Genomic DNA, 14,392 nt, shown 5'->3' on the forward strand with positions numbered 1-14,392 from the left:
TGAAAACTGTCCCCACATTTCACTATTTCTGAAACCACAAACCACCCACAGGCTGCAGTCATTCTCTGAAATCCACCTTTTCTACCTATTTCTGCTGGAATTTCCCAGTTCTCCTCCACTTTAAAGCATGCAGTTTTTGGCAGTTGTACCCGACCAGCCGGAGCATCGATCACAAAGCTTCAGCGTGTTTACGCAGATGAACCGCAGCCTGTCACTATGTTAGGGCTGGACCCAAATATCTGAATATTCTTTCGCTACGGCGGTATCCGGATATTAATTTTGGTATCTGAATATTCGCCGCCCCCCCCGCTCGGACGTTAACGGGCGGAAAGAATATGCGGCATTACTGTCTTCCCTCCTCTGCTGTGGTCCTCTGTGTCTGTTAGCCGCTAAATAAATCTTTAGTGAAACTGTCAGTTAGTGCTGCATTTCTCTTCTCATCCCTTAATGTCATCCCCTCAACAACTACATAATATTTTAATTAATCCCCATTTCCAGTGAATCTGGTTCCTCTGGACCATGTTGTGTATCAAAGGAGTTAAACATTAGTTATAAGTTTCAGCACTGAGCTAACAGTAAAATCACTGACAGAACACTCTCACACCAAAACAAAACAGTCAACATAAAAATAACTTAGAACAAATATAAAACGGTGACGCTTCTTTCCATACGACAGATGTTTGCACAGGAAGTATTGGGTGTACCTTGAATGGTAGCCAGGGTACTGTTGCTCATGAGGGCAGGACTCAGCGCAGAGCCGAGGGCACCAGGGGCCAGGCTGAGGAGGGCACCCCTGGACACAGATGGACATCATTCAGATCTGAAGCTCCACAGCAGAAGTAACCAGAGGCTGAGTTCAAACATACTAACCCTGGAGTGAACTGGGAGGACGCCATCAGCCCTGGGCTGAGCCCCGCAGCAGCAGCCATAGCTGCAAAGCTGGCGCTGGTGGGCAGCTGGGTGGCGTTCTGCAGCGCTGCAGACAGACCCGGAGCCGCCACCATCACCTGACCCGTCCCTAAGGTGGTAGCTATGGACGACGGAGCCTGGGTGACCACGGTTTGTGCCAGAGGCTTGCTCTCTGTGGTCGTGGACTGAATAGTGGTCGGGGATGGGCTTAAAGATGGAGAGCTGGTTGCCGTGGTAACCACAGATGCAGTGGAGATGACGGATGCAGTGTTTGTGGCTCCGCCTGTCGTGCCTCGTTGGAGAGAAAACCAGATGGAAGTGAGCCGTAAATTCAATCATTTTCTGCAGCTGAACACCTTTACTAAGACACACACCTGTGAAAGACAAACTGGAGACGCTGGTGCTGGTGAGAGGCATCACTGGGTTTACAGTCAGAGTGGTGGGTGTGTTAATGGTGGGACTGCTCACAAGGCTCGCGGTGCTGGCCACCTGGGCAACACCAGAAGACGGGTTAGATGAGACATGTAGAGCATCACTGAACTACAACACACCATGAGGAACCACCGGAGCTTAGCAAAAAGAAAAAGTTAGCATGTAATGAACAAAACCACCTCTGTGACAGAAATGGAAAAAACAGAAAATCATCAACACACAGAGAACCCCTTCAGTGTGGGCCGTTACCAAAGGGCTGCTGGGGGTAAAGATGGTTTTGATGGGGGTGCTGCCTCCTCCACTGCTGCCACTGCTGGGGGGGTTAATCCTCTTCTCTTTCTGTCGACGATTGCAGAACCAGACCCGAATCACCTCCTTCTCCATGTTGAGCTGGTCAGCGATCATGGTGATCTCTTCAGAGGTAGGTTTTTGGTTCTGCTTGAAGAGGGCAAAGAAGCCAGGATTCCCTGTCAGCACTGAGGTGACTGCTGTCAGGTAGCATCTATCTATCAAATTAAACTGTTAACTTCAGGAATAAGAGTTCCTCACCTCCAGAAAGCTCTTTTCTAAGGCCACTCGAATGTTGGTCTCGATACTGGTCCTTTTCTTGCGTCTGCGGTTGATGCCCTCCATGCCCATGCCCGGGGAGCCCAGGGTGCTGGGGCTGGACAGGGACTGGTCAGACGTCAGGTTCTCTGCACAAACAGCAGCGACACAAAGGAAGGACGGGAGGTAAAGACAGACTGTAAAGACACACATCCAAACACAGGTTCATATCCAGGAAACAAAAGGCCTGATGAGTGAAGCTCTCAGGTGGGTTCAGGGACAAACCTGCATCATTGAGCCACTTCTCCAGCAACGGCTTGAGTTTGCACATGTTCTTAAAGCTCAGATTCAAGGCCTCAAAGCGAGAGATGGTAGTTTGGCTGAAGTCGTTTCCATACAGCTTCCCCATGGCCAAGCCAACATCCCCCTGAGACAGAGGAGCAATGACAGGGAAATAAGAACAACGGAAAGATTCGGTTTAATTTCACCGATGAGGTATTTATTATATAGACTGTAGACAAGCATCCATCAACTGCATATTAACTATTATGGAACGTATAAGATCACACCTGCGTAAAGCCCAGTTTGATACGTCTCTGTTTGAAAGTCTTGGCAAACTGCTCCAGCTCCTCCAGGTCACTGGGCTCCTCCAGAGTTGGTGTGTCCAGTCGTTTGGGGGGAGTCTGACTGTGGGGCAGGGCCTGGATCGGGGTGGTTGCTGTGGTGCGGGTTGGAGTTGCAGGCTGGAGACAGCAGAAATACACAAAACTGTTCATGCTTTGAAAGTCAAGAGGAATTAAAAAATCAGAATAAATCTAAAAGACAAAATAAACTCCAAAACTCTGTCAAAGTTATCTTTTTGTCAAACACCAGGATTACAGCTGAGGATGTTCAAACACTGCCACGCATAGTCCTCAGAGTTTAAAGCGCTGCTGCATCATGACCCACCTGAGTTGCGAGGGTGATGCTTGGTTGAGTCGGCAGGAGGTTAGCTTGGCTTTGAGGTAGTTGATTTAGACTCTGGGCTTGCAAGATGCCTGAGGAGGGAAAAAGGAAGTTTCACTAAAAATCCACCGACTGGAACACATCTCTGCTCTTCAGTCTGTCTACAAACCAAACCCTGTACAGTGTTTTACTCACCCTGCTGGGCCGGCGCCGTCTGTGAGATGATGAACTGAGCGGACAGTGGCGTGGCGATGGGGTGGCCGGGCTGAACCAGAACAATCTGAGGCAGACTTAGATTCTGCTGTTGTAGCTGCTGCAAGAAGAAAAAGAGCATCACTACAGCCATGCAGCTGTTTGCACTGCACACCCACAGTACGGTAACCATGAACCCACAGCACCCAGATTCACCGCTCCAAAACACTCTGTCCACACCCGGAGTACCGTCTGTATGGAAATCAGAGCAGCAGGATACAGAACAGCTAATGCTGAATCAGAAGGTTTAAATCTGTCTAGACCCATTCCTGAGAAACCTCGCTGAAATTCAGTTCCATTTTTTATTTAGTTTAATTTCTAACATAAAGACATAACAGCAGAGTAATGTTACATCTCTGCACAAAGAGTTTCAAATACTCTGGCATCCTGTATTTTATTTGGAAATGAATCCGTTATAGGTCACTATGACAGACTTTAGACTATTTGGAACGACTAAATAAAATTCTGTATGTTTCTAAATGCAGTTTTATTTTGATTCTAACAAAAGTGGTTCATGGACCACCAAAGCTAACCTGCTGGACGTATTTTTAGTGTCAATAATGTATGAATAATAATCAGCATTAGAATACATAAATTCAGATGTTTTTGAACATTTTCAGTCCGTTGTTAGCTTTCTGGATTTAAAATGCTTAATCGAGCTGAACTGACAGATCCTGCTAACAAACTAAAGAAGCAGAGTTTCTAAATGGTGTAGCTGGGTTCTTTTACATTTTTACAGCTGCTCCACTAAAACATTTCCAGGATTTGCAGACACTGTGGTGCGTGGCTGTTATGATTGCGGTCATATATGCTTTTTCTGCGTGTCCTTTTAATTTGCCATCGAATACGTAAACAGAGCTGTGCTGAACCACGGATCGGATCAGACACCAGGACGGGTCGGCGTCAGATTGGTTGTTCTACTAAGGAGCAGAAAGATGATGTCACTGCCGGGGGTCAGAGAGAGGACCAGATGGGCTGGACATCCTTCATTCTACGACTGTTTACAAAACCACGTTCTGCATCAGAAGGGATTGAGCTGCTACCTATCGTTCATTTAGACCCGTTTTCTGAAAGCTTACCGTGGTTTTGTTTATTGTTTTGGCGAGAGCTCAACCCTAATTTTAGATTTGTTTATAGATTTTTTAAAATTCTCGCTTATTGAAAACAAATCGTTATGTTACTGTTATAAATGTTCTATTTGCTGCTGTACTCTGTAAATTTCCCCTCTGTGGGATTAATAAAGGTTTAATCTATCCATCTATCTTAATTTCGGTGGGAAACGCTGTGTGTGCTGCCTGAGCTCTCCCCGTTACACTCAGCACCCCCCAGAGCGGCCGTAACACCGGGTGAGCGTCTTACAGGGGCGATGTGGATGGGCTGGGACAGGGGCAGCTGGGTGATGGGCGTGGCTGCAGAGGCTGAGATGCTGGCCCCGGTGGTGCTGCTCTGCTGGCTGGCTGAATGCTGCACGGCTGCAGCCAGGAGCTGAGCCTGGGCCTGCTGGAGCAACAGCTGCTGCTGCGCTGGGGTCAGAGTCAGCTGGAGACACATCAGAGGAGGACGGGGAAACAGACACAGAAGAATCAGCAAGGGCCATCTCACAGAAGGAGAAACAGAAAGACAGCACACAGTGATGGACTGAAACGTACAGATCAATGGTTCTGATCGGTGCGTGGTGCCATGATAGTCTAGTTGTGACTTTGATACTCATGCACAGCTTGATAACAGCCGCTGCAGCATAAACAACACTTTGTTTCCTGATAATTCTGCATATTATCCACAACACGGACACTTCAGCTACTCCTCTCTCAGTCTAACTTCATCAACAGGTTGGACTGTTCAAAGCACTGCTCTGCTTATTCCAGTTTCTCTGGTTTACACTTTTACAGATGATACTGAGCAGTACTTCCATTTCACTTGAATGTTCTGAATTTAACTTTTCACAAAGGTATCAAAGTAATATTTAGACTTTGGCTATCGTGGCGACACACATGTGGGTTCTTCACAGTCAAATGGAAATAAGACTCATGCAGCTGAGCCAGGCACAGTGCAAATGAGCATGGAGATGTCAGTTTAAACTTCAGACCACATGCACTGAAACATTCACTCCTACAGCAGCGGCCACATTCGGCCGTCTGGTGTTCTCCACCACGCTACGGCCTCACGGTGAACATGGACATGGATGTGTGTCATGTGACTGGCTGGACGATGCGTGTACAGACTATGTCCAAACACGTCCTCCACTTTCTGTCTAGAGGACGTTGGACACAGACTAAGAACACGGGGATGAACAGGCACACAGGCAGCTTTAACCAGAATCAGGGCAAGCCATCAGTTTACTAGCCAGAGCTGATCGTGTTGACGTGTCACCCCGGGATAAATGGCAACGATCAGGTTTTAACTCCAAGCAATGAGGCCACTTACTCCAGCAATCTGTCCCCCGGCCAACATTAGCTGGGTTTGAGGCAATACGCTCTGCTGGACGGAGGTGGGAAGAGCACCCGAGTCTTCAGACTTAGACTAGTGGAGGTGAAGCAGAGAGGGGTGGGGCTTAGAGAGGATCTTCCTACAGGTGTATCTGTGTCTCCATTTCATATAATAGTGCTCATCATGAAAATAAAAGGTGCTAAATGTCTGAATCAAAAGCAGTTAAAATGGATATTTCATTCAGAAATGAAAACAACACTCAAACATCAGACTGAAAACACAATGAAACGTCTCATATCTGTGCTACCTGAGCGGCTCTCAGTCTTCAGGCAGGGAGAAGAATTTAAATGAAAAAGAAGCAATAAAGTGGCTATTTAAAATGTGCTGCAGCCTTCAGAGACAAGCAAAGTGAAGTGAAGGGAGGGGAGAGTTGAGATGCTAATTAAAATAACTGTTATGCAGTGCATGTAAATTCTGCATAGATTTGCATATTCTCGGCCATCTGTTTCCGAGCAACCGCAGAGCAGCTAATTAGCATACAGGGTTGATTAATCTGCCTTGTTGCCAGGCGACACTGGGAGAGCCTGGCTCATTTAAATGAACTCTTTCTGCTCGTGCATATTTGAGTGGCGATGAGCATACCTCCGTCCAAACTTCACACTTTATTTTTTTCTTTTGCAAAGCTACTAAACAACCACGTCAGTACACAAAAACATCAACCGTTAGACATCTGCTCCTTCGACAAAAACAGGAAAACAAGAGGTTACTGGAGGTAAAGTGTGAGGCGCTGTGCACGTGTGCGTGATGTGGTACCTGTTGGAGGAGGGCTTGTGCATGTGCATTAGTGATTGCACTTGTGGTTGGCACCCTCTGAAAGTCCAATCCATTGATTTGGATTCCTGAGGACAGAAGTACAGGTCATGAAACGGTTCAAAGATGTTTTCAGGGAGGTTTAACCGGCAGCAGACTCTGTGTCGTTATCAGCACAAAAATGAGGAACATCACACTGAAATCTGAGTGGAAATAGACCTGAGACAAACCGTTTTCAAGTGCAAGGAAAAACATATTTTTAAAATTGGCAGCATATGTAAGAGCTGCATAAATCTGTGAAATGCAGGCTGGTGAATCATCACAGAATTAATTTTTCACATTACGAGCTTAGAGGCACACGGCATCATCAACAATATTAACTTATTTCTCATTAGACACACAAGAGGAACATAAAGCCGTGCAACGAATCTACAGTGTTCACTCAGTTTGATCTTTTACAACACAGAATCACTGAAGCAATGAGACAAACAGAGCAGTGTAATGTTCAGTAGGCACCAGTGCTCGCTGAGGTGAACACCTCATTTGACAAAGAGGACTGCTCGCAAAGACTTTGGAAAGCTGCCATCTCTTTTTTTTTCTAAAACGAGTTAATAAAAAGGTGGACAGCAGAGCGGTTCCTCTGATTTGTGCTGCAGAAATGCTGAAAGAATTGTTGGCTAAAAACGTGGAACCTGTTGAATGAGGAGGGTTTCAGCCAGGCTAAAAGAAGAAAGAAGAGAGAGCTGGAGGTCACTCACCGGTGTTCCCGTCATCACTTTCCATTGCACATTTAGTAGTAGCTTCTGACTGATTATTCACTTTAACATCTGAAAAAGCCAGACAGAGACACAGTGAGACACAACAACCTGCATGTTCTGAAGGGCCAACTCACTGCTATCTAAAAACCCCATAATGAGCATTTCAGTCACATCCACCTCTGAAAGCAGCCAACAGCCTTAAACTGACCACCAAACGGTCAGAATAAACAGCACCGACACAGAAATAATCCATAAGACACCAAACAACAGCCTCGTCACTAACTCACCCACTCGTCCTCCACCTGCGTTTTCCAGCATGGTTGCTGAACCTATGGAGGAAAAGCGCCCCGGCCGGGTAAACCCGCCAACAGGGAGTCCGGCTCTCTCCTCCTCCTCTCACTCCACCCTCTGTTCACTCTCCACCGGTCAGCAGCAGAAGGTTCAATGCTACCACAGTCAGAGCACACACAGTGTCCAGCTCACGGTTCACTGAGCAGCACTGGGATACTGGGAAAGCCAACAGGGTTTAGGCAAACAGCTCTCCTGCCTCTCTCTTTTCTTTTCTTAGAGCTCTGCCCCTTTCTCTTTTACTGTGCCTACTTTCTCTCTCTCTCTCTCGTGTGCCAAGATTGCCTGTACTTCTGAAAAAGTTCAACCTCTCCCTCTCTTGCTGGAATGAAACAAACGACAGTGCAGCTGGCGGCCTCCTCCAGCTCCACCACCCCCTCCTCCAGCTCTATAATGAAGCATAATCAGTATTCAGCTGATTAAAGCCGTATGCAAATCTGCCCCAGCCTCGTTAGCAATGCAAGGCTTTGAAGTCCTGCGAGCGACGCATTTCACACCGGGCTCTGAAAGCTTTCTGCATAATTTAAATCCTATAAATATTTATCAGCTCATTAGCATATTAATTGGATGGCTTTTGGAGGACGATAAAAAACAGGGGAATAAGGACGACAGAGAGAAGAGGAAAAAAGTGCTCAAACTAGCACTTGGCGCAGCGCAGGGAGGGGAGGCAGCAGCACTAGACCAATTACTGAGCGAGAGCAGGCCTAGAAAGTAATTAGCTAAGAGCAGGTAAAGGGCTGAAGATATCCCAGAATGCAGTGTGAGGTCCGTCAGCGGTGGTCTGGGCATGTTAGCAAGGCGACTGCATTAATAGAGCATCTATGCCTGCCTGTTCTGAGCATCTCCAGGAGTCATGGAGACCCGCAGCCGAGGAGGGAGGGAGGGAGGGGGACGCGCTCAATCGGAAATAAATAACTCCACATTAATCCACCACAAGCCTGTCATTACCGCTGGACCCCCTGTGGCTAAAGCATTCCACAGCCAGCGACTACACAAAGTGGGTGGCAGGCCGTCGATGTTTATGAAGTGTTTGGGGATTAGCATATTTAGATTAGCTTTACATTCCATTAGTATTTCATTTTGGGGGCCCTTTTAAATTCATTTATTTTAATAGAGCAGGGAAACGGGCCGGCTACAGGGCTGCACAGGTGTCCGGTGGATCACAGGGTGGAATGCAGGGCTGTACTGGGTCTGCTGGGGAAACGGCTCACCAGTAAATCTACAACAACTGCTCCAGGCTAAAGCTCCCACCAACTTTTTCACTCATCCCACCCCGTATCTTCACTACCTAATGAAAGACATGTACATACTAGATGACCGAGTCCAACAACGCCGTCTGAAGGCGTTAACGTACTGAAAAACCAACAGACCTCTGTCAGCAGCACGACATGCAAATCTTCAGTCAGATAGTAGTCAACAGCTGGAAGCTGCAAACAACCACAGATCCTAAACCGTCAGCGACCAACGCAAGGCTGCAGAAGTCACGTTGTATAACCTACACTTCACAGTATACTAAAAGTAAGGAAGTATTTCCTCAATTTGGTCAAAATTTCCTGAAGCCCAAAATGACAAAAAAGCCAACATTCATTTACGACCATCAAAAAATATTGTTCCCTTTTTTTTTTTAATCTAAAAATTCAGCTAAAAAATTCCCCAAATGTCTGAAAATCTGCAAAACCTTAATTAAAAATTAAATTCTTGTAAATATTTTCAAAAAATTAGTAGAAATCTTAAAAAAATCCTACAAATATCTAAAGTCATTGCATATATATAAGTAAAACTTCTGCTATTTTCTTGATAAAATGAGAAGTTGCTCTCAGGGGTAGTAGCTGCTGAACAAAGACAAACACCAAACATCACTTTGGTTTCATCTTCTGACATGTGCTGTTAACCCTGCTGTCGTCCTGCAGGTCAAAATGACCCGTTCTAAAGTTAGAAAATGTAGAAAAAATATATTTTCACAGTGAAACTTCCAACGTCCATATTTTCTACATTTTTGGGAAATCTTTGAACATTTCTTTGGAGGGAAAAAAAGCTTCTTAAGAACATTCACATAAAAATCAACCAACATCCAGTGGATTTTGGTTGATTTTTATGTGAATGTTCTTAAAGAAAATATCAGATGTTTTACTGATATATATGGAATCACTTTAGATATTTTTAGGATTTTTTTGAAAATATTTACAAGAATTTGGGGGATTTTTAAAATAAAACTTTTAAGGAATTATTGGACTTTTCTTCTTGAAGGTTTTGCAAATTTTCTGAAATTTGGGGAATTTCTGTGCTGAATTTTTGGATTTTTTTCAGATGAGGAAACAATATTTTTGTTTCCTTTAAATGAGGACAACAGGAGGGTAGCTCAGTGTGATGCAGAGGCTGGGAGGTGTTTCTGATGGTAGGACTCAGTTTGTGCAGAGCCCTCCTCTCTCCCACCTCCTCCATGGAGTCCAGGGGGCAGCCACACACTTCTGTAGAGACTTTTAGTTATAAATATTTAAATGTATATTAACTACAGGGTTTCTACAGATACCACAGTGATGTAAAAAGTCTGACAGAGGTCATCGCAACTAAGCGAGCCAAGAGGTCAGGAAATTAGTCTGGTCTTCATGCAACCAAATGAGAAAACAAAGGAGAAGTGAATGTGAAGGCCGTTATCAGCTTTGCACTCCGACACATGTACAGTTACTCGGTTGAACGGTTTGCAAAACCTTGCTGTGGAACAATGCACTGAACAAATATCCTGCCAAGAGAATTTTAAACAGGTATCTCATTAGCGCTGTAATATGGAAAGGCTGGCTGAATGCTGCAGAGCCGTTAATGTGAGCGCAGAGATTCAACACGAGACAGAGCAAAACTTAATTAGCACATCCACATTCAGCTCTACTACCTATAGTGTTCATCTGAAAAACACTGAATACATCAAGAGCACTTCTCCACATCTGGATCAGTCTGGGAGCTTCTCACATTTTGGATATAGTCACGACAGATCATTTAATTTAAAGCAGTTAATAACTTAAAGCTTCCTGGTTTTGTGCAGCATCAACATGAATATCCAAACAACTAAAAACAGCTTCAATATCAGTGCATTAAACCCAACAACAGAGTGGAAACAGGAACACTGGCTGAGCCCACAGATGACTGAACTAGCGGCTTGCAGTGTAATTTGATGAGCAGTAATGGGGCTAACACCACCGTTAGCTTCTGTGGAATCTCTCCTGGGTGGTCATTAACCGGCCGTCTATAGGCTGGCTGGAAAATTCAATCTAACCAAATTAAAGTGAAGTTTCTCTGGGAAGGCAAGGAGGAATACTCCACTGCTTCCAACGCGTACATGCAGAGGTTTGCTCTCATGAGTCGCCTGTTCAACACTGACTGGGACGATAACAGGAGCATTACCTTCTGGTCAGGCATGCATCAGCAAAATACTACACTTTTCTTCAGATTATTTACAGGTCATCGACAGCTCCCCTACGCGTTTCAAATAAGGCACATTATGGCAGCCGCAGAATATTTTTGAATCAATCAGAATATTCTTTGTTTTCACCATTTAATTTTCTCACACCGTGTCTGTATGCATTTAAAGGATTAATGAAATGCCTGCAAACATTGAGCAGTGATCTTAACTATGCCAGACACACGACAGTCATCACAAACAACACAGCATTTGTCACAACAACCTGTAGGTCATCCACACATAAGAGACGGCATCTAGTTCTCCAGAAAGCCCCGTTCGGTTGATTATCACGTGCACATCTTACACCACCTTGGATCCTTACTTTCACCTACTAGTGTTTCTCAAAACAGGGTTTTCATCCTTTTCCAAAGGCTTAGAGTTTACATTGGCGTGTTATTTGTTTTCCCAAAAGCCGATATCTGCTTTAACTGCTGTGTTCATAAGATGGCATTCTTGCTTTGCGTTGTTCAGCCAGGAAGGACTCACTTCACTCAGGATCAGCACAAACAAGCAGCTGTAGTCATGAGGACACCATACAGCTTTTATTACTCCACCGTGGAAAAGCTTGTCTGACTGAAGCCTTCATGGAGGCCTTCTCAGTACTCTGAGATGGCATGTCCTGAATTTATTACTGCGAATGATGCATTATTCATAACAACTGTGTTTACATCGATGAATATTCATGATGGAACTACAAGGCTGGATGAGGGTGGAACTGTAAAACTGATTAAATGAGAAAAGTAGCCTAAGTGTGAGGAAAACAGAATTATTTCTCATCTGTTATTTAAGCAGCCCACTTTAATCAGCCAATTATTTTTTACATAAATGCGCCTATTTCCAGACAGTCAAAAACTGTCGGCAAACTAAATAAAAACTTTAGAATCTAACATTTAAGGAGTAGTAACATAAAAACCTGCTGCCTAAACCTGAAAACAAAGGACATCGTTCACATAGAGGACTATCACATGTCACAGAACTGCCAGTAACGAGATACTGCTGCTGCTGTGGGCAAACTGCCGCGTGAACGCTCAAAATTAGTGCATTTACATCACAAGGAACACAATCTGCATCACACATTTAACCCTCGTGTCGTCCTGCGGGTCAAACTGACCAGTTTCAAAGTTTGAAAATGTGGAAAAAAATAATTTTCACAGTGAAAACTTCTCCATTTTTAACATTTTTGGGAAATTTTTGAACTTTTTTTGGTGGAATAAAAGAAATGTTAAAAAATGTTTCTTTAAGATCATTGGGGGGAAAAAATCAACCAAAATCCAGTGAAAGTCTGGATTTTGGTTGATTTTAATGTGAATGTTCTTAAAGAACATCTTAGAACTTTTAATGATATATATGTAATAACTTTAGATATTTTTAAGTTTTTAGAAAATGTTTATTCAATTTTTAAAAATATTCACAATTTTTATTTATTTTTTTATTTCTTGCCAAATTTGGGGACTTTTTTAATTAAAACTTTTAAGGGAAATTTTTATGGAATTTTTCCTTAAGATTTGGAAAATTTCTGTAAATCTGGGGAATTTTTTGCAGAATTTTTGGATTCAGGGAGCAGTATTTTTTGGAGAAGACAGCACTAGGGTTAAACAGATCAAGCTGCAAAGACGGCTCCGTCTTAAACCTCATAAACAAAGTCACACCTGATCCGTCACATGGCCGCTTCTTGTGGTAAAAGAGGGTAAAACTTTAACTGTAAAAAGATTCCTGAGGAGATGGAAAACCCCTCTACATGGAAAACTGAACTACTCGGAGTACAAAGGGTGCCATCAAGCTGTGTCTTGTCCAGCCATGGAGCAGGCAGGGTGAATAATAAGAATGCCCTGCCTGTTATTACTGTGGCCTTCCGGAAGTGGGCCTCACCAGCCCTCCCAGTGCCTGCAGGGGAAACACAGGTACAACCTCTGGATTCAACACAGCCCGACTGGGGCTCAACTCCTGCAAACAAAGGGAGGCATGACCGGCAGATAGCAAGTTTTCAAACTGTACCATGGGAAGCAACGAGAAGCTGCACGACTGGATTATATATTGTAATGAGATGAGCTAACAGTTTACTCCCACTTTATGCAAAAAAGAAGCGTTCCAGCCCAACTTCACTCAACTTTAACACAGATCAGAAACACGTTCAGACAAACACTGAAGGCTTCAGCTGCTAAACACAACAATCACATCTGTATTCACGCTATAAAGTTAGTTAGCGAGTTTCCCCAGCTACTCGGCTCAGGAGACAGCCAAATTAAAGTCAGATTCCTCTCCTCGGTGTGAGCCCTGATAAACCGCTGTTGTGTTAAACATGCATTCGTCGTGCTTCTCCGGAATATGCTGAACTCCGCACTCCGGCAGAGGCAGGCCCGCATGAATAACACAACAGGCAGCCGAGGCTCCGCTGGCCGAGCACAAAAGGCTGGGCGAGAAACGCTCCGCTATAAAACCAGCTCTAGGCACACCGAGCCTACACCGTGTGCTTTAACGGAAAGCCTCATTTGGCTCCGTGTCGGTTGATTCTCCCCCCTCAGAAACAAACAGCACTTGAAGAGGAGAACCAGCCAACAGCCGCTGGCCCGGCTCGTCAAAAATGAATATGCAAACCCGTTTCAAAAGCCTCGGTGCGCATCAACACAAAGCCCAGCTAGCAGCAGGCTAACGCTAGCCGCTAGCTGCCTCATTTCAATCAAACTGCGTTCGCCAAATATCTAAATGTGTAGCATATGAGTCGGAGCCCCGACGGCGATTACTAATAAAATATGCTAAATTGTGTTTGTCGACAGAGGTATGAATATGTAGCGGCGTACAGCTCGTCTAATCACACAAAGGGGGGAGGCATGTTTCACCGCAATAGCTCGTTTCCTCCTCTGTCAAACTACATTACAGGCTAGCTGTGAGTAAATACAGCCGCCACCCGTCCTCATCTGATAGTCAATCTGGATTTCATCAGCATTCCGTTATCATAAATTGTGAGTAATGCAGTTTGAATATGAGTATGAATATGTAAAATGTTGTAATCATTACCTGGTCCTGAACTCTCATCTTGACTCGCTGCTCCTCCGTCCGCCATTTTGAATATTTAACCCGAAATCCCAGCCCTGTGCCTCACACACACACACAATACGCATACACTTACACAATAAACACACACACACGAAATCCCAGTGCCACACACTCACACACACACACACACACACACACACACACACACACACACACACACACACACACACACACACACACAATAAATACACACACACACAGTAAATACACACACTATTCACACACACATTCAAAGGAGACTGCTGTTGTTGGTGACTTATTTACATACTTAAATAATCATCTGTTTTTTCCCTACACAATAAATTTGGATTAATGTTGAAACAGAAGCATTTTAAAGACCTACGCACACACTGGTGGCTCATCCCAGTCCTGCAGTTTTTAGATTTTATGTCCAATTTTTTGCCCTTTTTTTCCCCAATAATCGATATCCCGATATTGTCCAACTCTCAATTTCTAT

At 44.4% G+C, this 14,392-nt stretch overlaps 1 protein-coding gene across 4 annotated transcripts in view; it reads right to left on the reverse strand.

Annotated features, from left to right (window-relative positions):
• The window catches only part of pou2f1b (POU class 2 homeobox 1b), a 20,738-nt gene extending 6,726 nt beyond the window's left edge, over positions 1-14,012 (reverse strand). The window contains exons 1-14 of one of the 4 annotated variants that reach the window (XM_022202737.2): positions 13,897-14,012; positions 7,080-7,148; positions 6,325-6,410; positions 5,509-5,604; positions 4,444-4,623; positions 3,028-3,145; positions 2,836-2,924; positions 2,457-2,630; positions 2,173-2,314; positions 1,891-2,036; positions 1,591-1,776; positions 1,284-1,398; positions 871-1,201; positions 705-793 (exon numbers count right to left, since the gene is read on the reverse strand). In XM_022202737.2, coding sequence (XP_022058429.2) covers positions 705-793; positions 871-1,201; positions 1,284-1,398; positions 1,591-1,776; positions 1,891-2,036; positions 2,173-2,314; positions 2,457-2,630; positions 2,836-2,924; positions 3,028-3,145; positions 4,444-4,623; positions 5,509-5,604; positions 6,325-6,410; positions 7,080-7,148; positions 13,897-13,942 — 1,867 coding nt within the window. In that variant the 5' untranslated portion in view covers positions 13,943-14,012. Of the gene's footprint in view, positions 1-704; positions 794-870; positions 1,202-1,283; positions 1,399-1,590; positions 1,780-1,890; positions 2,037-2,172; positions 2,315-2,456; positions 2,631-2,835; positions 2,925-3,027; positions 3,146-4,443; positions 4,624-5,508; positions 5,605-6,324; positions 6,411-7,079; positions 7,149-13,896 lie in introns of all 4 variants that reach the window. The other 3 variants (XM_022202734.2, XM_051958499.1, XM_022202740.2) reach the window with 3 other exon arrangements.
• Positions 14,013-14,392: the final 380 nt, after the last annotated feature.

Source organism: Acanthochromis polyacanthus, chromosome 14 (genome assembly GCF_021347895.1).
Source record: "Acanthochromis polyacanthus isolate Apoly-LR-REF ecotype Palm Island chromosome 14, KAUST_Apoly_ChrSc, whole genome shotgun sequence".
Lineage (NCBI taxonomy): Eukaryota > Metazoa > Chordata > Actinopteri > Pomacentridae > Acanthochromis > Acanthochromis polyacanthus.